General features: G+C 42.9%; 1 protein-coding gene across 3 annotated transcripts in view; it reads left to right on the top strand.

Moving 5' to 3' along the window:
* Nav2 (neuron navigator 2) overlaps positions 1-24,074 on the top strand; it is a 379,403-nt gene that overhangs the window by 283,012 nt on the left and 72,317 nt on the right. For all 3 annotated transcript variants that reach the window (XM_090348005.1, XM_090348004.1, XM_090348003.1), the window contains exon 12: positions 17,804-17,942. In XM_090348005.1, the coding sequence (XP_090204131.1) occupies positions 17,804-17,942 (139 nt within the window). The remainder of the gene's footprint in view (positions 1-17,803; positions 17,943-24,074) is intronic.

Here is a 24,074-nt window from a genome sequence, read left to right as displayed (position 1 = left end):
ATCTCAGCCTCACGGGTAGCTAAGGTGACAGGCCTGAGCCACTGGCACCCGGCTCAACAAGTGGCTTTCAATGGAAGAAGTGATAGTGACTTGGCACAGTATCATCTTGTCAAAGATGTTGAGTAATCAGGTTCTATGTTCTTGGCCCAGATGACTTGCTAAGGGATACAGGAGATGAGAAGGAAAAAGAAAATAAAGATAGCTAATAGATAGTTTGCATGTTACAGTGGTCAAATCTTTGAGGAATGACTGTATGGACAAATGGAAGAATAACTTTTGTAATCCTTGGGTTTAGCACCCAAAGGGGCAGTGTAGAAATTATAGACTGAAGAGCTGTCTGTCTATACTAGCTTTTGAAAATATAGATGAGATCACCTAGAAAAAGACTGGGTAGAGAATGAAAAGGGAGTAGGATTCAATCATAGAAAACTGGAATAGTGAGGAGGTAGGTGAGTAGAGATCAAGAGACACTGCTAGGAGACAGGAATAGACAGATATGGATGATGATGTGGGAGCTCAAGAAGAGAACCACTTGAGAAGGAAGGAGAGGGCTAGTACTGCTGCTACAAAAAATATAGGTTAAGAACAGAGTTGGTGGTTGGATTTGGCAAGAAAGGGATAGTTGATGTTGGGGTAAACAGACCATGGTTTCAGTGAAGGGGTGGAGATAAATGTCTGATTTGTGGATTGAAGTGATAAGAGGACCCAAGAAATACCATCAGCTTCTTCCAGTTGTTTTTACCATAATATGGAACAGACACTGCCACAATCATGGAAGCAACTGTGGGCATGGAGTCAGAGTTTGTTTTATTTGAATAGGTGACATATTTCTGAGTCAGTGGGGAAAAAGTCAGTAAAGAGGGTGAAATTAATTGTGCTAGAGGAAGACTGAAATGTCTTCATTTCAGTGCTTTTCTGTTTTCTGGGTTTTGTTTTTGTCAGTCATGGGGTTTGAACTCTGAGTGTGGGTGCTGTCCCTGAGCTCTTTAGTTCAAGACTACCACTTTACCACTTGCCATGGCACCACTTCCGGTTTTCTGGTGGTTAATTGGAGATGAGTCTCCTAGACTTTAGTTCCCCGGGCTGGCTTTGAACCATGATCCTCAGATCTCAACCTCCTGAGTAGCTAGGATTCCAGGCATGAGTCACCAGCACTCAGCATTCTATTTTCTGTTGTTATGGACTATTTCCTAAATACTTTTACTTTTCAATATCTTGGTTGAGTTGATATCTGGGAACCACATCATTGATAACATTGTTCCTGTGAAGGAAAGGAAGTACTAGGAAATCTAGAAGGTCATTGACAGTTGGCTTGGTTAAAAACAAAGTTAGGTTTATGCCTGGAATCCTAGCTAACTTGAGAGGTTAAATTTGGGAGGATTGAAATTCCAGGCCAGTCTGAGCAGAAAAGTCCACAAAATTGTATCTCCATGGAGTGAAGTTTAATGTCATGGCTCAAGCCTGTACTCCTATCAACTATGGGAAGGTAAAATAGGTAGATTTCAGCTCAAACCAGGCTGAGCCAATTGGGTACAGATGGCTTACACCTGTAATCCTAGCTACTCAGAAGGCTGAGTTCTGAGGATTACAATTCAAAGCCACCTACTAAGTATAAGGGTCTGAGTTCAAAACCCTTGTGTGGAAAAATTAATTCATTCATTAATCAAATAAATTAGGGTCAGAAATGGTAGGGGGAGATTGGCTCTTTGAAAGAAGCCAAGGGACATCTGCTGTCTTAGAATTGGGGTTGGCCTACTTTGCATCATTGTTATATTATATGGGATGGAAAAGCCTTTCACATTAAATGCACGATTCTTACTTTAACCACAGAAAAAAAAAAGGGCTTGAAGCCACCTTAAAGCATTTTGTCTTATGACACATTTGTCTTATATAAAGAGCAATACATTCAGTGTTTTAGCCAATTTACACGAACATTTATGAAAAAGGAGAAATTCTACTTATTAAAATCCCAAGATCAATATTAAAAGCAAAGCTACCTAGTGACCTTCTGAGCTCCTTATACTGTTGCCCTCAGGCCTGACACCAGCCAAGGCTTTCCTTGGTTGACAGGCTGTTGGAGCCATGCATTCTTTGACTAATGGTGTAGATTTTATCCTGTCTTTAAGCTTTTGCATTTAGAGTTAAGGTTTGAACCCAGCCCAAGCAGAAAAGTCAGAGAGATTCTGTCTCCCATTAACCCACAAAAATGCTGAATTGAAGGTGTAGTTCAATTGGTAATGTGTATTCATAAGCAAAAAAGCTGAGTAAGAGGGTGAGGCCCTGAGTTTAAGTCTCAGTATGGGCAGGCTTTCCCTAGCTACCCCTTCAGATACATCATCTCTTCTTTACATTATCTTTTTTCTCCACAGCACTTATATTCTGACATTATATAATATAATTTTATCCCATTTATCTCATAGCTCTACCACTAAAAAATAAATTTCTATTAGCACCTGATCTATTTATTTAGCTGACTGTTGTATCCTCAGCACTCAGAACTGCTTGCCAGGTAACAGGTGCTTTGTAAATACCTACTAGTTGAATGAAAGAATGAATAAATGAATGATGACAAATGAATAAATGAACAGACCCTAGTTCATTTTAGTAGCTAATCAGGATTTGTACCTGTTATATTTGCTTAAAGAACAAGTATAGGAAACTGGGAAATCATTGTGTGTGTGTGTGTGTGTGTGTGTGTGTGTGTGTGTGTGTGTGTGTGTGTGTCTGTGTCTGTGTCTGTGTCTGTGTGTATGCGTGCATGCACGTGCCTGGACATCTCATTCCTAAATTACCCATAAGTTAATGTTGTAGAGACAAATTTAATTCCAGAGAGGATTGCTAACTAGAAAGTAAGGAATAGTTTGGAGCATATTTGTCAGACAGAGCTTGTATCCATCCAGATACTTTTTTTTGGCCATTCTTGGGGCTTGAACTCAGGGTCTGAGCACTGTCTATGGGCTTTCTCAAGGCTAGAGCTCTACCACTTGAGCCATAGTACTATTTTCAGCTTTTTCCTATGCATGCAGTACCCAGGAATCAAATCCCGGTCTTAGTGCACGTTAGACAAGCACTCTATTACTAGGCCAAACTCCTGACCCTATTTTTGTCCTTTTAAGGAATCTGAAATACCCCTACCTTCTCACAGACCCTCTCCCTGACAAACCCCCAACCCCATTTCTGCCTTCTACACCCCCTTTGTAGATGCTCCAGCAGCTTTTCAAGTGGAGGGTGTCCCTGGGAGTAAGATGTAAATGATTAACTTTAGTAGGGTCTCTTTCAAGATTACAGTCTCAGCTAGATGCATCAATTTTTTTCATTCACCAGAAAACCTCCTTTCCTCTTTGAGCCTAAGTTTATTCCCTCCATCTTGGGTGGGGGAGGAGTAGGCCCTCCATGCCCCTTTGAAAAGCTTGTTTGTTAAGCAAATGTTGACCACACAGAGACCCCACTTGCAGACAGTTATTGCTTCCTTTCCTCTTCTCAAGGCCACAGTCCTCTCATGCCCACCCCACTGTGGAGGTAGCCAGTAGCCAGGTGTGTGTGTGTGTGTGGAGGGGGGGTGTTCAGAGAATCTCATGCAGGGCTATAAGTGCTAAATGGTAAGGAGAGGGAGTAGGAGTTATAGAGTATCTCCATCCTTCATTTTGAAATAAGAGCAATGGCTGTAACACAATTTTACTTTTGAATTATTCTGTAGTGACACAGTTTATTGTTCCCAGAATCTCTGTACATCATTTCTTTTGAGCATTTTGATTACAGGTTTTAATAGAGTGCAACCCCTTCCCAGCCCAGAACCTGCTTTTTCTAGTCTCATTTCTCCCGCCCTGCCAGCCTCTGTACCATAATGCTTAATGTAGCCATGCATACATGGAGATTCTTTTTCTTTTGAAATGAGCATGAGTAACGAATGCAGATTTTCACTGGCACCGTATCCATATTGACATCACTGGAAATAATGTACATCCTAGTTTAAGAGTGCGAACAGATATCATTTCCCTTTATATTGGGTCAGAAGTTCTCTCTGTAGGCTTATCATTTCATCCAATACTTTGCATTTAGATGTCAGTGGAATGAGCTAAGAATGAGCTAAGTCATTGAGTGGTTGTGTCATTAAAGTCAGAACATAGGGACAGAAATAGTTTCTTCAGTTTTTTTTTGGCACAGTACATGGGGAATTAAAATTTTTCTCCCCACACTTGTATTTTCTTCATTTTGGTGCGCTGTTACTTGGGACATGTGCAGGGGCCCTTCTATTCGGTACTTTACGGTAATGCTTTTAGAGTTCGCTGTTAGCTTTTGCTTTGCTGAAACTTTTCACAGCTGACTTGTTACTAGCACTCTCAGCGCTGACCTCTCAGTCCTTCAGCACTTTAAAGGTTAATTCTATTGGCGGGTCGGATTTCTTTCCTGGGCTGGGGAATGGTGAACCTCTTCTGGCTGGTTCCTCAGTAGCCGAGTTGCCGAGTGCCCAGGATTCCCTGGCCCAGCGTGTGCTGGCTCTGCCGCAGAAGGAGTTGCCGTCCCTAGAGGTTCATTCAGCTTCTTTGTCCTCTGTTCTCCGGGGACCGCAATGTAGTGCCATGCTGTGGCCTAGGAACCTGACAAGGTAGGACGATTTCCTAAAGATCCCAGCCCTGGGGGTCTGTATTGCCTTGTTGCTCTGTGACTGGTGTTAAAAACCTGCTTCGGGCAGCTGCCAAAAATTGCTGTGGGTAGGTGGAGAGAGTGGAAGAAGATTTAGTACCCTTAGTACCGTCTACCTGCCCACCCACCCTCTCCCATTCCACCCTGGATGGTTTAGAGGAAGTCGGGCATTTTCCAAATGTACTAGATCCACCTTGTATTTTCTAGCTCATCTTATCAAATTAAGGTACTGAGCCTAAAAAAAGGGCGGGGGGGGGGAGTGTAGTGTGGAGGTGGAGGAGGGGAGATGGTGTGTGTGTGTGTATGTGTGTGTGTGTGTGTGTGTGTGTGTGTGTGTGTGTAGGGGGGGAGACAGTGAACTGGAAAAAGCCGGTGTGGCCCCGGGCAAGGTCTGCTAGTGACTCTAAAGGCCCTGCTTAAAATGACTTAGAGTTAGAGGTTTTGTCTGGAAGCTAAGGATCCTGGTGAGCTTGTGTTTACTAATACAGCAAATTACTGGGTGAGGGTACCTCCCTCCCCCTGAAATAGATTCCAGGAAAAATGGCCTATGATGTTTAAGTATAAAGACTTTTTATTGCTTTGTTAGAACCTTCACAGCATTTGTGTTTTCAAGCCAGTCAACCAGAGAATAATGCTTCATTGCTACCTACCACATGTGTCCAGCCTTCCACAGACATTGTCTCATTCAGTTTTGGTTGCAAAACTTGCAAAATTGCTGTTCTGAGATGAAACAAAAAGAGGTCAAGTCCTCTGTGCAAAGTCACAGAGCCAATTAGGGGCAAAGGTGGTATTTGAACCTAGGTCTACCCCACCATCCTGTCTTCTATGGTGGGCATGGCAGATGGGCTTGGTGTTTTCATTTGTAAGCTCACTTTGGAGTTCAGCTAGAGAAAGGGTTGTAGAGGATTCACAAAGTCCATATGATGTTTGCAGGTACCCTGCCTGGGCAGCTCAGGTTTTGTTTCCAGGAGGGCTGAGTGCCTTTTGTTAAGAGGCAGCCTGGCTCCTGAAGTAAGAATTTTCTTGAGAATCCTTGAGGTCTGCTGATGGGCCTGGTTAGAGTTGTGCTGATTACCTGGTTTATAGGGGTCGCTTCCCAAACGGCAGTCAATAGGAGACATCTAATGAACTTGTAGCTGGCCTTGGCTGCTAGGGCTATATCTCTCAAGTAGGTGAATTTACTGAGTCCAGGAGAAAGATGTACACTGGTATTTTAATGCTGACCTAGGCTTTTGGCACCAGCTGTTCACTTGTGTGTGAATTGGATTGTGCTGTGAAGGTGATTTTTTTTTTTTTTTTTTTTTTTTGGCCAGTCTTGGAGCTTGAACCCAGGGCCTGGGCTCTGTTCCTGAGCTTCTTTTGCTCGAGACTAGCAATCTACCATTTGAGCCACAGAGCCACTTCTGCTTTTCCTGTTTATGTGGTACTGTGGAATGGAACCCAGGATTTAGTGCATGCTAGGCAAGCACTCTACCACTAAACCAATTCCCAGTCTATATCTCCCCATATACATATATATATTTTATTTGTGGGTTATGGGGCTTGAATTCGGCCTGGGCACTGTCCCTGATCTCTTCAGCTCAAGGCTTCCACCCTACCCTTGGGCCTAGCCCCACTTCCCATTTTCTAGAGGTTAATTGGAGATAAGAGTCTCAGGTTCTTTTGTGCTCATGCTGGCTTTCAACTATCATCCTCAGATTTCGGCCTCCTGAGTAGCTAGGATTACAGGCATGAGGCCATCGAGCTGTGAGGGTTTTTTTTGTTTTTTGGTTTTTTTTTTTTTTGTGAATCATGGGGTTTGAACTATGGGCCTGGGCGCTATTCCAGAGCTCTTTAGCTCAAGGCTGAGTAGCTAGGATTATAGGCCGGAGCTACTGCACCTGGCTGTGTGGTGATTTTTGAAGGGTAATTTCTTGACCTGAATTCCCTGTCCTTAACTTTTGAATAGTGTAAGGGAAAATCCTAAACTATAAAATGAGACAGACACCACTCTTGGCTGTTTCAGGATTGCTGTTCTAGTTTATGCATTTGGCTTCTGGGGTCCTTAAGATCTACTGGAAGGGGTGTGTGTGTGTGTGTGTGTGTGTGTGTGTGTGTGTGTGTGTGTGTGTGTGTGTGTGTGTGTGTGTGTGTGTGTGTGTGTGTGTGTGTGTGTGTGTGTGTGTGTGTGTGTGTGTGTGTGTGTGTGTGTGTGTGTGTGTGTGTGTGTGTGTGTGTGTGTGTGTGTGTGTGTGTGTGTGTGTGTGTGTGTGTGTGTGTGTGTGTGTGTGTGTGTGTGTGTGTGTGTGTGTGTAGGCTTACAAGGGTATTAGGACTCCATTTTCTATCCTACTTACCTAGACTTAAGATAACTAGGCAATGACTTCTTTGGGATTTATCCTTCACCCCCCCCCTCCCTTTTTTTTTGGTCAGTTTTGGGACTTGAACTCTGGGCCTGGGCACTGTCCCTGATTCAGCTCAAGGTCTAGTGCTCTACCTGTTGAGCCTCAGGGCCAGTTCCAGTTTTCTGGTGGTTAATTAGAGATGAGTCTCACAGACTTCACCCTAGGGGCTGGCTTTGAACTGCAATCCTCAAATCTTAGCCTCCTGAGTAGCTAGGATTACAGGTGTGAGCCTTTGTGCCCAGCTAGTTCTGAGTTCTTAAAAAGAGCAGCTTTACCTTTTTCCTTACATTGAATTGAAATTAGGAGAGTCTGAGATTCTGATTTCAGAATCAGGCAGAGCTGGGTTCAAACCAAGCTCCACTCATTAGCTAAGGTATCTTGGGCAGGTCACCCCATAATTTCTACAGCTGTGAAAAGTTTGTGACTGATAGCTTAAAGGCAAGAGAAAGGAAGAGAGGCATTTTGTGTGAGAATACATATAAAGTGCTCATCTTAGTGGCTGGAACCCATCATTAAAACTCTTCACCCTGTCTTAGTATTCACCATTGTTTTCATTAGCTATAATAGGCTGAAGTCTGTGAAAGAGAAACTGAAAATCAGGATGGGTTTCCTTGGCAAAAACTGGCCTGCGGTGGCCCAAGCTTGAACAGCTTTTTCTGGAGGAGTCTGGAGGAGAGAGGGCTTTGTGTAGCTGAGGTCAGCAGACATGCTGGTGCCTATTGTAACAATGAAGGTCTAAGGCATCAGGAACGAAGCACTAGCATTTCTAACCAGATCAAGCCCCTGAAACCAAAGTGGGGGGGGGGGGAGAATTTCACGCTCACTCAGGGGACCACCTACTTGTTCAAGGAATGAGTTACCAAAAATGGGACAAAGGTGCTGTGGGGTGAAACTCAAGCCTGAGGCATTCTGATCACTGCCAAATCCCCTTGGAGCTCTCAGTATGGGGTTCAGGTTTCCCTCTACCCATCCCAAATGATTGGCCTTGCACCTGGCACAGTCTATAGAAGCACTAACCATTTTATGACAAGAGAAGGGCATTAGGCTTTCTCATCATTTTTGTAATGTAAGTTTGAAGCTCCCTCCTGTAGTCTTTAGCAGATTCCCTGTATCTGGGCTGCTGCTGACATGCACTGGATCTCCGTGATATGCCTAAACGTTTGTATACATCTATCTGCTTTGTTCCTGCAAAAGGTTATAAGAAATGGGTGTTAGTAACATATAGAAGGAAAACTGGATCTCTTGGAAATGAAGGGGCTCTGATAGGCAATAGAGAACCTAGATTCAAACACAGAATCTATTTTACTATATTCCGCATTTTGGGTTGCCTGCACCTCCTGATCTGAGTGAACCCATGGCCCACTTCTAGACAAATTTGGAGACTTTGGTAGCTAAATTCAAATGAGATTCTAATTTATTTTGCACTGAAACTTCAATGCATATGTGTTTTTTCCAGAGGAGGAACCTAGAAAGAGGTAATTTGTCCTATGAGTGTATAATTTATTTATTTATTTTGTTGTTGTTTTCCTTTACATTGCTATGAGTCCCCCCTCCCTCCCTCCCTTCCTCCTCCCTCCTTCTGTGCCAGTGATTGCAGGGTCTTACCTCTGAGTTATAACGCAGACCACTTTTTCTTTTTCTTTCTTTCTTTTTTTTTGTTGCCAGTCCTGGCTTGAGCTCAGGGCCTGAGCACTGTCCTTGGACTTTCTCAAGGCTAGAGCTCTACCACTTGAGCCACTTTCAGCTTTTTTCTATATATGTGGTTCCAAGGAATTAAACCTGGGTCCTTGTGCATGCTAGGCAAGCACTCTACCACTAGGCCAAACTCCCAGCCCTAGGCACTATCTTTGAGCTTTCTCAAGCTTAGTACTCTACCACTTAAGCCACAGCACCAGTTCCAGCTTTTCTGTGTATGTGGTACCTGGGAATCAAATCCAAGGCTTCTTGCATTCTAGGCAAGCACTGTACTACTAGGCCACAATGTAGGCCCCCCACTTGTATTTTTTCATATATTTTTATTGTAATTAATAGAAGGATTACGTTATATTCACAGGTGCATTACTTCACAAACATTGATACTCTTTCTCATGTCTTGGTCCCCATTTCCCTCCCCTCACGGGCATGCCTCAAATTGTTTTCCCCCTTCCCTATCCTATTTCCCACTTGTATTTTTAAATTCAACGAATTATATCTTCTTGATGTCCTTGTAATATATAGGGTAGTTTTGGATTGAAATGTCTAAAATAAATAAACAAGCAAGGTGATTGTATCTGCTTTTACATTTCTTCTTTGTATGCTGAGCCTATTTTTTCTTTTTTTTTTTTTCTTTTTTTTTTTGCCAGTCCTGGGCTTGAGCTCAGGGCCTGAGCACTGTCCTTGGACTTTCTCAAGGCTAGAGCTCTACCACTTGAGCCTTAGCACCACTTCTGGCTTTTTTCTATGTATGTGGTACCAAGGAATCGAACCCGGGTCTTCGTGCATGCTAGGCAAGCACTCCACCACTAGGCCAAACTCCCAGCCCCAAGCCTATTTTTTCAAACTCTAAATTTCTTGTCTTTATTGGGTATAGCTTTAGTGTCTACCTCTTGACATCTGGGGGGAAACATTTGGTAACAATTGGGTCAGCCATCATGATAGAGGACTACATTGATTGTCTATATCAAAGAGTTATGCAGATTAAATTAAATAATGTATGTAGTGAAATTAGCATAATGTCTTGCAGGACTTCCCACTTCAATTAAAGTTGGCTATTATGTCATTAGCATTCCCCTTCTAGGCTAAAAAGGAAGGACTCTGTAGGGGCGCTCTCTCTCTCTCTCTCTCTCTCTCTCTCTCTCTCTCTCTCTCTTTTATTTTTTTTTTCTTTTAAGGTAGATAATTCTTTATCTACCTGCAGTAGATGCTCCTGAGCCAGTCCTCTGGGGGAGAAATAGTTAACATACCTGTTTAATGGAAATGTTGGTAGCCAAACCTTCCTTTTTCTCTCCTTGGGAGTGAGGTGAAGTAAAGGTGGGGTGGGGGCAGGTGGGGGTGGATAGGGGTGGATAGGGGTGGGTAGTGGAGTTGGGCCTGAGCCTTAGTCGGGTTTGCCTACTCCACACTAGTTCTGCTTGGGCTGTAAGGTTTCAAGGAAACAATTGCCTTGAACAATAGCCAGAAAACAAGTTCCACCAGTCTGAGCTTTTTTTTTTTTTTTGGCAACTGAATGCAGCTGTCTGGCTGGGGGCACCAGGCTGTGTAAATGGGCTTGTCTGTGATTTGGTAGCAGAACTGGAAAATCAAGCAGGTAAGGCCTGCTTCCAGAGGTAGTTTGGCCATTTATACAGAAGTAGAAAGAGGACAGCAGTGGTCCAGACTGTTTTGGAGGACTCCAGAGGCAACCTGGAGGCAGGAATATAAATGGTTGGAAGAGGGTGGGGATCCTTGCTTTCTGGATACTTCTTTTTAGAATGGTCATTATAATACTCTGCTGACCAGATTCAGATTTAATTAGTGAGCAGAGAAGAACTACTATACATCTGCAAGCCTATTTCTTTTTTTACAAAGTTGTTTAGCTTGTCTTTCCCTTGAAAAAAAACCAACATCTTGGGGAGTCCATTTGAAAAGCCTAATGACCCACTTTCTCTCCAGATCCCTCAGTAACTCCTTTTACTAAAGGTCAGTGCATGCAAATCCTTGTTGTCCCCATCCCCCCCAATTGTGGGGCTTGAACTCAGGGCCTGATCACTGTCCTTGAACTTTTCTCAAGGCTAGGGCTCTACCACTTGAGCCACAGCACCACTTATAGCTTTTGAGAAATCTAACCCAGGTCTTCATGCATGCTAGGCAAGCACTCTACCATTAGGCCAAACTCCTGCCCCCTTTAAAACACATTCCTGGCCCCTTTAAAACACACACACACACACACACACACACACACACACACACACACACAGAGAGAGAGAGAGAGAGAGAGAGAGAGAGAGCGAGAGAGCGAGAGAGCGAGAGAGCGAGAGAGCGAGAGAGCGAGAGAGTGCGAGAGCTGGTTTAATTAGCTCTCTATTTTGCTGTTTTGCTTCTTGAGAGATGAAATTGTAAGAATAGTAACATTAATTCAGGATTAGTACATACATACAGATTTCTGCTACTTTTAGACACCCTCTCCCACTTCCATATGACCTCAGTATTTAACATTCATTCATTCAAGTTTTAAATGTTTTCTCTCAGTGTCTTGAGGAAGTCTGATTTGCCTTCTTGGTTCTGTAGAATGCTTGCTCCCCACAAAATCGGGGAAAGCATGAAGTGCGCAAAGCTGAAATTATTTGTGACTTTTTTACTTGTGTTTTTTCATAGCAGATAGTTTGGATTTGAGCTGTTAAATTTTCACTTTCCGCCTGAAGTGGCATTTGAATTCCTGACACAGTGATGTCAGCAGCTCTTATAAGACTCTGAAACTGGATCTCCTGATTTCATGGCCCCTTCCAGTTTTGAATGGATTTTCCTGTGACTTTTGTGGATCCCTTTTCCTTCACATCTATATTTCTACAAGAAGTGGTAGATAAACAGTTGTGGCTTTAAAAACACCTCAGTTCAGGTTATAATTCTAGGTTCTAGCCAAAATGAAGTCTCTTGTTCATCTGCTTGTTTATAGACTGCAGAGTTCTTTTGTAATCCCAGAGATTTTTAACAGCGATTTTGAAGCTGATTTATGCACACTGTAACTGTATGCCACTAAATATATTGTCTTTCACATAAGCCAAAAGTGTGGTGAAATCATTGTATCTTTCTTTAAACCTTATCATTCTGATATTTCCTGGGTCCTAAGCATCTGTTTTATCCAGGGAAAAATGAATGTGAAATAATGCATGTTATATGCCCAGTTCTGTGCTTGGTATACCTTGTGGTACTATAAATATCACTATAACTGCTCTAAATGTTAGGGAAGATTGTATTCTTGTTAGTGGATAAGGAATGTGATTTGGTGGAAACTATTTGATCCAGTGCCAGGGTTTGCAAACCCAAATTTCAGGGCCATGCAGGTAGCAGACAGCAATGGAAAAGTATGTATCACACAGGAGAGCAAACATCTTTCTGAAAAGGGCATCTCCTACTTAGGGTTAGCTAGTTGTCTCATTTATACATAAATATACATACATACATACATACATACATACATACATACACACATATATTGATACTTCAAACCATTTAAAAGGTATTCTGTAAGCTCTTAAAGATACCAATCTAAGCAAGGATTCCTCAGAGGCTAGGTAACTGAATTACCAATGCTGTGTATGAGAGGGGAAGCTTCTATAGGACTCTCAGTGTGCCTGTCTGCTTTTGTTGCAGCTCTTATCTGAGTTTGAACTCATAGTTTGAATGACTTTGTTAGTCTCCTTCCTTCTAGAGGAGCCTGGGGCCTGGAAGCCACTGATTTTTCTGAACTTAAATGGAACAGAACATTATTCTGGGGAAGCAGGGGTGGGCATCTTCAGGCTCCTGGCCTTTCCCATGCCCATGCTGGCAGAAAGACAAGTCCTGGCACCAAACATGGGTACTTCTGGGCTTGGGTGCTGCCAGATGGTTTGCTTGTCCTGTGACTTGGCTATAAGCTATAGGAGAACTAGCAAGACTGTAAAAATGCTATCTAAAACTAGTGTCATTTCCACTTGATACCTTTTGGTCATCTCCCTATTTTACATTCCATTTGTATCTGAGTGTGTTCTTTGTGTGCGCGCGTGGGCGCGCGCGTGTGTGTGTGTGTGTGTGTTGGGGGGGGGGTGTCATGGGGCTTGAACTCTGGGCCTGGACACTGTCCCTGAACTCTTCAGCTCAAGGCTACCACCCTACCCCTGGGTCTGGGCATTGTCCCTGAACTCTTCAGCTCAAGGCTATCACCCTATTTGCTATTTTCTAGTGATTAACTGGAGATAAGAGTCTCACATTCTTTAGTGTCCGGGCTGACTTTGAACCGTGATCCCAGATCTTAGCCTCCTGAGTAGCTAGGATTACAGACGTGGGCTACTGGGCTGGGCCTGTGTGTGTTCTTGTCTGTGTCATTGGCTGGACTTACAGTTACCCTAAGGAGCAACTGTCATCACTGTGTGTTGCATAGTCCTTGACACCTAGAAGGGCCTTGCTTACCAGATAGAGTAAATCAATGAAGTCAAAGCCCCTGGTTCAGGATTCAAATGCGTTGAGTTTATAAGTTCAAAGAAAAAAAAATTAGATGGAATTCTTTCCATCCAACTATTTTGGCAAAAGAAATAAATGAAGATTATTTTTTAAGACTGATTACTTACAACTACAGTTAGTTATCTGACATGACCAGTGTTGGATATTCCATTCAGAAAGAAAGAGACTTGGTGTGCTCTCTCACTATATAAGCCTGAGCTTTTGTGGTCAAGGCTAGCATTCTACCACTTAAGCCACAGCTTTACATATACAACATTTTGGTGGTTAATTGGAGGTAAGAGTCTCATTGATTTTCCTGCCCTGGCTGGCTTTGAACTGTCATTCTTAGATCTGAGCTTCCTGAGTAGCTAAGATTACAGGCATGAGCCACAGGCAGCCAGCCACAAATCAGTTTTTGTTGTTGTTGTTGGTTATGGACTTAAATTCAGGTCTTTGAGCTTTTTTGCTCAAGGCTAATATTCTACCACCTTGAGTGACAGCTCCACTTCTGCTTGGTGGTTAATTGGAGATAAGACTCTCTTTCTTGCCTGGGCTGGCTTCAAACTGCCATCATCAGATCTCAGCCTCTTGAGTAGCTAGGATTATAGGAGTAAGCAACTAGTGCTCAGTTAGAAATCAATATTTTTTTTCAAAAAGAAATCATAAGGCCTTAATAATATCCTCTAATATGTATTATATATAAACAGCAGTTACTGATCACAAAGCTGTAACTTAATGTATTTATATTTTGATTCTCTCTCTCTCTCTCTCTCTCTCTCTCTCTCTCTCTCTCTCTCTCTCTCTCTCTCTTTGCTAGTCCTGGGCTTGAACTCAGGCTACTGCCCTACCCCTTGATCCACAGCATCACTTCTGGCTTCCTAGTAGTTAACTTAGTGCCTATGTTGGCTTTGAACCGCTATCCTCAGATCTCAGCTTCCCGAGTAGCTAGGATTACAGATGTGAGTGAACCCCTGTTCCCAGCTCTAATCAGTCATTTTTAAACTTTTTAAACCTTCAAACTATATAAAACTTAAAATCATATCTAAGGGTAGGAGATCTATCATTTTGATGGGCTTTGGAATTGTTTTGGTTTTCCTTGGTCATATTTAAAGCCAAGAGCACGGGATGATTAAATATTTCAGAATGACTATTCTGGAATCACAGTGGAAGACACTGTTCCTTTCTGTTGTGTTATTGGGTCTCCATGGCCTCTTCACTGGAATTCTGTCTCACCACCACATAGCCTCTGTGTTTCTTTGAAGTTTTAGCTTCAATCACTTTTTATAATTTTTTTCAACATTAATTACCTGATTTGAGTCTATAGACTGTTATACCTGGTCTCAGGTTGTACCTAATTTCCTTTATTGCTTGACTGGTTCAACTTCTATTCATACTGCTTAAGTGAATTCTGCATGCTTTCTACATTTTTTCATGTCTGAATCTCAGCCGCATGTCTGGAGTTATTTTCCAAACAATTACAGTTCCCTATTAACAAGTATGTGCATACCAAATAACAAAAGCCTAACTAGATTTTTGTTTTGTTTTGTTTTGAGCAAATGACAGGACTTACATTCCCTAGGAGGTGCTTCTGGCTTTACGTTTGGCTGGCACAGGAGCTCCAGAGATGTTAAAGAGACACTTCCATCCCTCCTAACTCTGCCTCCTCCCTCTGTACTACTTTGCTTTCAGGGCCTGTGAGCTTGAGGTAGCCATTATCAGCCCTAGGCATCACATGCATGTTTCAGTTTTTTCATTCTTCTCAGCATGATGATGTGATTCCACAGAGCAAAGTTACAGGTTCAGTACTCAACATCACAGCTGTTAAGATGTTTATGCACAATATGAATCTCTGAGAGGGGATAGAAGCACCATCCCCACCACCCATGTTAGGGCAACATTTCTTTTTATAGATCTCTATATGAAACTAGTTTTCCTTAGACTTCGTCTTAGAACTGGATGATTTAATCTGATGGATCCTGATCCTTAATTTTGGGAAAAGGACAAGTGGGAAACTAAGTAAATTTTATATTCAAATAAACTTGCTTCTAAAGTAAAGTGAAAAGAGCATTTTGCTTTCTGGCATGTAGGCAGCTCTGGTGAATAATGAGGTCACTCTTACTCAACATGGGGTTCCAAGTATCATTGCTTCTTTATGCTTATCATGTCCCCCCCCCCCCCCGCCCTCTTTTCCATGCGTTCCATCTTGTTCTCCCTTCTTCCAGGCCAGATCAATTATAGGGACTTTCTTTTTTTAAAATTAATTAATTAATTATTATTATTATTATTTTTTGCTAGTCCTGGGCTTGAGCTCAGGGCCTGATCACTGTCCTTGGATTTTCTCAAGGCTAGAGCTCTACCACTTGAGCCTCAGCACCACTTCCGGCTTTTTTTTTTTCTATATGTGGTACCGAGGAATCAAACCCGGGTCTTCATGCATGCTAGGCAAGCACTTTAACTACTAGGCCAAACTCCCGGCCCCTATAGGGACTTTCGGTAGACTCAAGGTAAACTTCCCAACATTCTGTACTGATGGGGAAAAGATCTATGTGTGTCAGTGTCACCTGACTCTCTGTAATAGAATAATACCTTGATATGAAATGGCCACAGGGAAAAATGGGTACAATTTCAAAACACACATAAGAATCTTTCACTAACTTCTTTGTCCCTATCAGCCATGTTAACTCCTCTTTCTTAAATCCTCTTTCTTCTTCATCTGATTATTAGATATTTTAGATACACTAAAATTTCTAACTCAAGAAAACAAATGCAATAAGACTCATGGGATTTTCCTTTCAATATTGAAAGGAAATTCCAGACCTCTTATTTGTAACACATGGTTTTCCCAACAGAGCCTCATAGGGTTGTCAGCCTTGGTGAAACTGAGGCACGGAAGTTGTGACCTGTCAGAGAATTAAGTGGTAAGGGAACTGGGTTCAGAATTCATGTCTGGGAGCAAGCTTACCTGAGAAAGTTTCCTGTTTCTCTTCTATATACAAATTCAATCAGGAGATATTTAGTAAGTGTATACTGTGGCTCTGGAGTTGGAGAGCAAAGGATGCAGAAAATAACCTTGACCTTCTGTGGCCTTCTAAAAGTAGAAAGCTTTGCCTTTCCGAAGTAGAATAATAGGAAATTTGCTAAGGTATAGAGCTGTGGGACCCTTGGAACACTGTGAATTTATCCCCCTATCGAGCCATTCTCCCTGTTTTGTCTTCCCTACTTGGTACTTATTGTTTCTCCTGCATTTCTGAAGGACCCGCCAGGTTCCCTTTTGGGAACCAAATGTGAGTAAGATACAGGGGGATGAAAGCAGGTTTTCTTTTCTTTTTTTTTTCTTTTCTTTTTGCCAGTTCTGGGCTTGAGCTCAGGGCCTGAGCACTGTCCTTGGACTTTCTCAAGGCTAGAGCTCTACCACTTGAGCCTCAGCACCACTACGGCTTTTTTCTATGTATGGGGTGCCGAGGAATTGAACCCGGGTCTTCATGCGTGCTAGGCAAGCACTCAACCACTAGGCCAAACTCCTGGCCCGAAAGCAGGTTTTCTGTAAGCATTTTCTTCCTGTCTGATTAGCAGATATGAGGATGTAGAAACAAGTATCTTATAGGCTGGTTAAATTGAGTAGATACGTGCGTGTGTGCGTGTGTGTGTGTGTGTGTGTGTGTGTGTGTGTGTGTGTGTGATCCGCAACCTAGAAAGCAAGAGTAGTTTTGAAGGAATGGAAGCCCATTTCACAGGGTGAGGTTCATGAGACAGCACTTAAAAGGGAGGAGATCAAAAGGTTAGGGTCACTTTAAGAATTTGAATATTAAGTCCTAGAGACAGTTGGAGTTATTAACAACAGTGGAGTGACTGGGTCTGATCATGTTATAGAAGGTCATGTAGGCTGCTGAGAGGAGAATGGAATGTTAGGAGGAGACACAGAACCTGGCCTGTAGAGTCACACAAGTAGAAACAAGGGTACCTTGCACTACAGGGTGACAGGAGGTGGCACTGGAAGGTGGAGAGATGGGTAACAAAAAGGAATTATTGCCAGGATATTTGGCTTGAACATCTGAGGGGTGATTTCTATATTAGATAGATTCTGGGATATTATTCAAGTTAGAGCTAATACAGAACAGGCAGGTTTCTGCTGACTATTACCACTTTCTTTCCCTTGGCTCTTTGTTCCAGGGTGGAGTCCAGAGAATTCACACAGCAGCTTTCTGCCCCTCTGTTACACCAGGGTGGTGCGATGTTGGATCTTTTCCTGTATGCTTACAGTGTTAGATCCTGACTCATAGTTCCTGCACTGCCACTAGGCCTGGGAAAGAGCAGTTGGCTTTTATTCAGTTCCTGAGGTGAAGGGGAGGATAGAGCAGGACATGGGTAGTACCTCTTAGCCTCCTCTGTGTATGAAAAGTCTTTTGGGGAAAAGGTACATCTCAGCCACTTCACCAGGGTGCCAGTTCAAGAACAGCAAGGATGGAAGATGCCCTTGGAGATAAGCCATATCCCAGTCATATCTCAGTTCTGTCTGAGACATTATGACACAGGATAGCCCTTTTCCAGGAAGGCATACATTTGTCTATATCATCAAACTGAGCTAGAAGGCTTTGGTGCTCAGGATGTGTTTGTCTTTTCAGCTGGGATGACAGCAGCTCAGTCAGCAGTGGCATCAGCGACACCATAGACAACCTCAGCACGGATGACATCAACACCAGCTCTTCCATCAGCTCCTATGCCAACACACCTGCCTCCTCCCGAAAAAACCTGGACGTGCAGGTAATGAGTGCAGGGCTCTGTTGGGCTCCTCCAGTGTTTCCCGCCAGTCCAGAGCCTTGGGCGTATGGGCTGGGAGGCATAGTTCACATAAGTAGAATTCCCTCCAGAGGCCTGCATTTTTATTTCCTTAACTCAGGCCGCCACCTGTAAAGAAAGAGAGTCAGGTAGCATGGATTTGGAAACAGGGTAGGGAGGCCTCTCTAGTCTCACAATTGTGACATTAAAAGACCCCATTTCAGCCAGGCATGGTGGTTCACACCTGTAATCCTAGCTACTCAGGAAGCTGAGATCTGAGGATCAAGGTTCCAAGCTAACCTGGGCACAAAAGGACCTGAGACTCTTAGTGCCAATTAACCTCTAGAAAACCGGGAGTGCGGTATCCTTGGACAGCACCCAGGCCAAGTTCAAGCCCCATGATCAAAAAAAAAAAAAAAAAAAAAAAAAAAGGACCCCATTTCCTCCCTGGACCTTGATCTAACAAGAGTATATTGGGCTCAACTGGCTGATCTTAGCCTAGCTCATATATCTTCTTTGTATGGTGAGACACTGCTGTTCATGAGATAGAGCATGATCTCTTGAGAGTGATTGGGTGAGAAGAGAGATGGAGACCCCTAGTACTAGCAGGCCAGAATGCCTATGCTTGAGGTTGAGAGCTATTCCCCAATGGGTCACCACTAGCTGATGTGTTTCATTTGGCCTTCTGAATTACTCTTCTTTTATACAGGATTCCACAGGATTCTATGTTACCTTTAAAAATTGCATTATCTTGCATGAAAATGTGTTTCTAATTTTTCTCTTTAAATATCAGAAAATATTACTCCATGTTAGGGAATAATCAACAGATGTGTAAGGGTCCATCTCTTTCAGGCTGATCTCTCACACTCCAGTGTCTCACTGAGGCCTCCTACACAGTGTTTAAAAAAAAATAATCCAGATAGGAACCAGTGGCTCACATCTGTAACCCTAGCTACCCAGGAGGCTGAGATCAGTTCAAAGCCTGACCAGGTACAAAAAGTCTGTGAGACTCTTGTCTCCAATTAACTACCAGAAAACCAGAAATGGTGCTGTCAAAGTGGTAGCACTCTAGCCTTGAGCAAAAGAACTCAAGTACAGTACCTAGGCCCTGAGTTCAAATCCCATGATTGATTAAAACAAACCAAAACAAAAACAAAGGAGCTGGAGTTGGGACTTTGAATTCTCAGATTATGTGTATGTATGCATGCTCATGCCCCAGTTCTGGGTCTTGAACTCAGGGCTTGGACACTGTCCTTGACCTATTTAGCTCTCAAGGCTAGTGGTCTACCTCTTGAGCCACAGCTCCACTTCAGGCTTTTTTGGGTAATTAATTGGAATTCTTATCTAAGCTCCTTTCACACTGTGATCTTCAGATCTCAGCCTTCTAAATAACTAGGATTAGAAGCACCCAGCTAAACTCTCAGATTTTTATGCTGTCAAATACAGTGTAGTTTTATATGGGCCTATTCCCTTGTGCTAGCAGTATTCCTGTATAGTTGGCAATGATTGGTTTTACAAGCCTGTTTCACCACTAGGAAAGTCAATGCTGTCCTCACAGCTTGTTCTCAGATTGGGGCTAATTGACATTAAGAATGGTTAGCTGTGGTGGCACTCGCCGGGGTGAACATTTTTGTAACTAGATCCTTCCACTGGTAAAAACTGATGTTATTGGGTGAACTCTTGAGGAAGTCTGATTGGAAAAGGATTTCCCCTAGGAACCTGGGAACAGCAGAACATACACTGACTGCCTCTCTGTCCCCTCCCTCTCTTTTTTCCTTCCCCTCTCCTCCCTGCTCACCTTTTCTTCCTTTCTCCATTGCTTATTACTATATGCTCAGATAAGGATATGTTGGAAATCTAATTGTTTGAAAGGTAACACTTGTTTGGAGGCATGGCTAGAGAAATAGTGTACTCCAGTATGGGGTAGAAGTATATCCAGGGGAAATGAAGACTGATTGCTTGATGAAATATTTTAGATGGTGTTACCTCTGGGATTGCTTCCTTGCAGTAGTCAGGATTTGCCATTTTTGAGTTGTCAGTAGGGGTTAAATTGTGGTAGCTGTGCTTTTGGGGTAAAGTAGTAATTGCACAAATGTATTAATTTTATAAAACTTATTAAAGATATGTACTTAAGATTGTGCATTTCACCAAAGAATATTGTGCCTAAATAAGCATGTCTATTTGACAAACAATAACAACATAGAACAAATTCTAAACTATTCTGCTTGAGTGGTCAGTGTTTAGTTGGCTATTATACACAGATTAGAAACTCCCTGCCAGTGTTTATCTCTGCATTTGCCAATATCATAGAGCCACTAGTTTTCTTTTCTTTTTTGTTCTTTTCTTTCTTTTTTCCTCCTTCTTTGGTTCTTCTTCTCCTTCCTCCTCCTCATCCCCTTTCCACCCCTCTCCTCCTCCTCCTCCTCTTCCTCCTCCTTCTTTTCATCCTGGGACTTGGAATTCAGGGCCTGAACACTGTCCTTGAGCTTTCTCAAGGCTAGAACTCTACGCTTTGAGGGGTAGTATGTAGTACTGAAAAATCAAACCCAGGGCTTCATGCATGCTAGGCAAAAACTCTACCACTAGGTCCCTGGCCCTTCTTTTTTTTTTTTTTTTGCCAGTCCTGAACTTAGAGCCTGGGTACTGTCCTTGGACCCATTTTGCTCACGGCTAGCACTCTGCCACTTGAGCACAGTGCCACTTCGGCTTTTTCTGTGTACTCGGTACCAAGGAATTGAGGCTTTGTACATGAGAGCACTCTATTACTAGGCCACACTCCCTGCTCCAAAACACCAGTTTTCTTTTCTTGAGGACACTGAGTTTTTTTTTTCTTGGTACTCATTTTGTATTCAAGGTAACTATAACCACCAAATTTCTGGATTGCCCTTAAGCATGAAAATAGGAAAACAAAATGGATCACCTGGCAGATCTTGCAGTGAAATTAGCAGTGAAACTTCTCCTGTGACCTTGCAGGTGGTGCTACCTTAGCATTGAATTGGATGTCTCTTTATCTTTGTTCTCAATCCACAATGCTACAGTTGGAATTTATAGTTCCACATTGATGCCAGGCAAATAGCTGGCACTTAGAGAAGAGAGAATTATTTTTATCTTTTTACCTTTTTTTTTTTTGTCAGTCGTGGGGCTTGAACTCTGGACCTTGGCTCTGTTGCTGAGCTCTTCAAATCAAGGCTAGCCCTCTCCATAATGCCATTTCTGGTTTTCTGGTGGTTAATTGGAGATAAGAGTCTCATGGACTTTTCTGCCTTGGCTGGCTTTGAACCATGATCCTCAGATTTCAGCCTCCTGAGCAGCTAGGATTATAGGTGTGAGCTACCAGCGTCTGGCAAGATTTCTTCCTTTTCTTTCTTTTTTGATTGGTTGTAGTACTTGAACTCAGGGCCTGTGTACTATCCCTAAATTCTTTTGTTCAAGGCTAGCACCACTTTGAGCCAAGGATAATTAAGTGGCTAATTGGAGGTAAGAGTCTCCCAGGGATTTTTCTGCCTGGGTTTAGCTTTGAACTGTGATCTTCAGGTCTTGGATTTCTTATCGGTCACAACTGACTTTGGTTAAGGCCTCTACCTTTTGGACCAACACTTAGCTCTCATCTTGCAAATGTCACTGAAAAGCTTGAAAAATACTCCACATGTATCTTGTGTGTGTGTGTGTGTGTGCGTGCATGTGTATATGTATGAACATGTGGATGTGTTTGTGTGCGCTGAGAACCTATGTATTGTCCCTTAAGCTTTTGACTGAAAGGTAGTGGTCTACCACTACAGTCTTCCGGCTTTTGGGTGGTTAATTGGGAGATTATGAGTTTAACAGACTTTCCTGTCTGTACTGGCTTTGAACCACAATTCTAGATCTCAGCCTCACTAGTAGCTAGAATTACAGGTGAGCCATGGGCACCTAACTCCACATATCTTTTGATCAAGATCATAAGTTATTTTAACCTCTTAAGGTTCGCTGTTCACTTGGTAGTTTTTCCCTGAGTTTGAAACATAAAAAGTGAAAAAGTAGGCTTGGCGGTAACAGAAATGCACACAGCATCAGTGTCACTGGGCTTTCTTTTGCCATGTTGTCTTTGAATAGGTTTTTAATGACTTTCCCTTTGTTTCTGTCTAGGGAGCATCTCAAAATATTTGAATCAGTGTAACTCAGACTCCTACCTCTTCCCTTACACCACTATGAAGAATGCTAGGGGCCATTACTCCTTTCTGAGTGGCACCTAGCAGTGGGAAGATATGTGTTGCACCCTTCCTAAGAGCTATCCTGGGCTGTGCTTTCTCACCTTCTTGTCATATGCTGGTTTGCCCTGGGCTAGTAGGCAGTACACTGTCTGCAGGCAGGACACAAGGAAGCAATTAGTGGCTCTATGTGTCCATGGGGAAAGCAAGTTGAGGACAGGCTGCCTGCCTGGGCTTCACCTTTAGGGAACAGGGAAGTTATTTTCTAGAAAACCTGAGGAGCAGTTTTATGCAGTGATGGAAAGAGGATAATGGATAAGCAGTTCTGCGGAGTGAGATTGCCTTTGTGTGTGTGTAGAACTCATTTCTGTAGGGACATGGAGCTGTGCTAAAGCTGCCCCACAGGGCATATGTGGCCAACTATGCAGCACTGAGCCTCTGTGGTCACTGCTCCTCTGTGTGCTGGGCAGAGGCCCATGCTTGAAGCCCATATGCCTTTTTTTTTTCTTTTCTTTCTTTATGCTGGTCTTGGGGTTTGAACTGAGGGCCTGGGTATTGTCCTTGAGCTTCTTTTACTCAAGGCTAGTGCTCTAGCACAGTTTTTTGTTTGTTTGTTTGTTTGTTTTGCAATTTGCTACAGACTTTACTGCTCAGACTCTCTTGTAGTCTTGTAACTGTGATGTGCAGATCTCAGCTTCTTAGGTAGCTAAGGTAACAGGCATGAGCCATGGTCACCTGGCCCCACATGCTTTTTTTTTTTTTTTTTTATAGGCCTCCAAAAGAGGAGAGCTGGTGAGTATAATAGACAGCCTCGAGTAGCTTCAGGGAGGAGGGTAACATTCCAGTGTGGTGGTGTTGGGTTGAGTTCCTCACTCTGATGCCCTTGGGTAAACTAGTTAACCTCCCTAAGCCTCTATTCTCTCATTCATAAAATCATGGCCTTAGATCTATCTTAGAGTTATAGGGAAATTGTGAACACATCACTTTCAGTATCTGACCTGGCTAGTGCCACAGAAATCTCTCCGTCATCCCTCCTTTCTCTTACCTTCCTTCCCTTTTCCCTCTCTCCCTTTGGATTTTCTGCCCCTTTGATTGTCTCAAGGGACTAAATGTTTAACATATGTTCTTTTGTGTGTGTGCTGGTGTACTGGGACTTGAACTTGGGGCTTAGATGCTTGTTTTGCTCAAAGCTGACATGAGAGATAAGTCTCATGGACATTTTTATTCAGACTGACTTGGAACTGTGATCCTTAGATCTCAGCCTTAGGATTACAGGTGTGAGCCACAGATGCATGTGTTGCCATGTTCTTCATGTATTTGTTTGTTGTGTTCAAGCAATTCAGGTTCTGTTCTATTTGACAGTATGTTTCAGTATGCTGGGAATGGCAGAAAGCTACCTCTAATATATTCATCTATGCATCCATGTCCTTGATCATTCAAGGTTCTCTCCCTATAGGTCTGTCTCTGTCTGACTGTCTCTGTCTGACTCTCTGTCTGTCTATCTCTGTCTCTGTTTCTCTGTGTCTGTGTCTCTGTGTGTCTCTCTCCCTCCCTCCCCCCCCCCCCCCTCTCTCTCTCTCTCTCTCTCTCTCTCTCTCTCTCTCTCTCTCTCTCTCTCTCTCTCTCTCTCTCTCTCTGTGGGTCATAGGGCTTGAATTTGGGCCTGGACACTGTCCCTGAGCTCTTCAGCTCAAGGTTACTGCTTTAGTCCTCAACTACAGCCCCACTTCCTATTTTTTAGTGATTAATTGGAGACAAGAGTCCCACATTCTTTAGTGCCCAGGCTGGCTTTGAACCATGATCCTCAGATCTCAGCCTCCTGAGTAGCTAGGATCACAGGTGTGAGCCACCTCACCCGGCTGTTTTCTCTCATTTTTGTGAATGTTTACTGAGGTGCTAAGAAGAACATGTCAAGATTCCCTCTCAATTG

The sequence above is a fragment of the Megascapheus bottae genome, chromosome 16 (assembly GCF_031878675.1).
Source record: "Megascapheus bottae isolate mThoBot1 chromosome 16, mThoBot2.hap1, whole genome shotgun sequence".
Lineage (NCBI taxonomy): Eukaryota > Metazoa > Chordata > Mammalia > Rodentia > Geomyidae > Megascapheus > Megascapheus bottae.
This window is presented reverse-complemented; position numbering and strand designations above follow the sequence as displayed.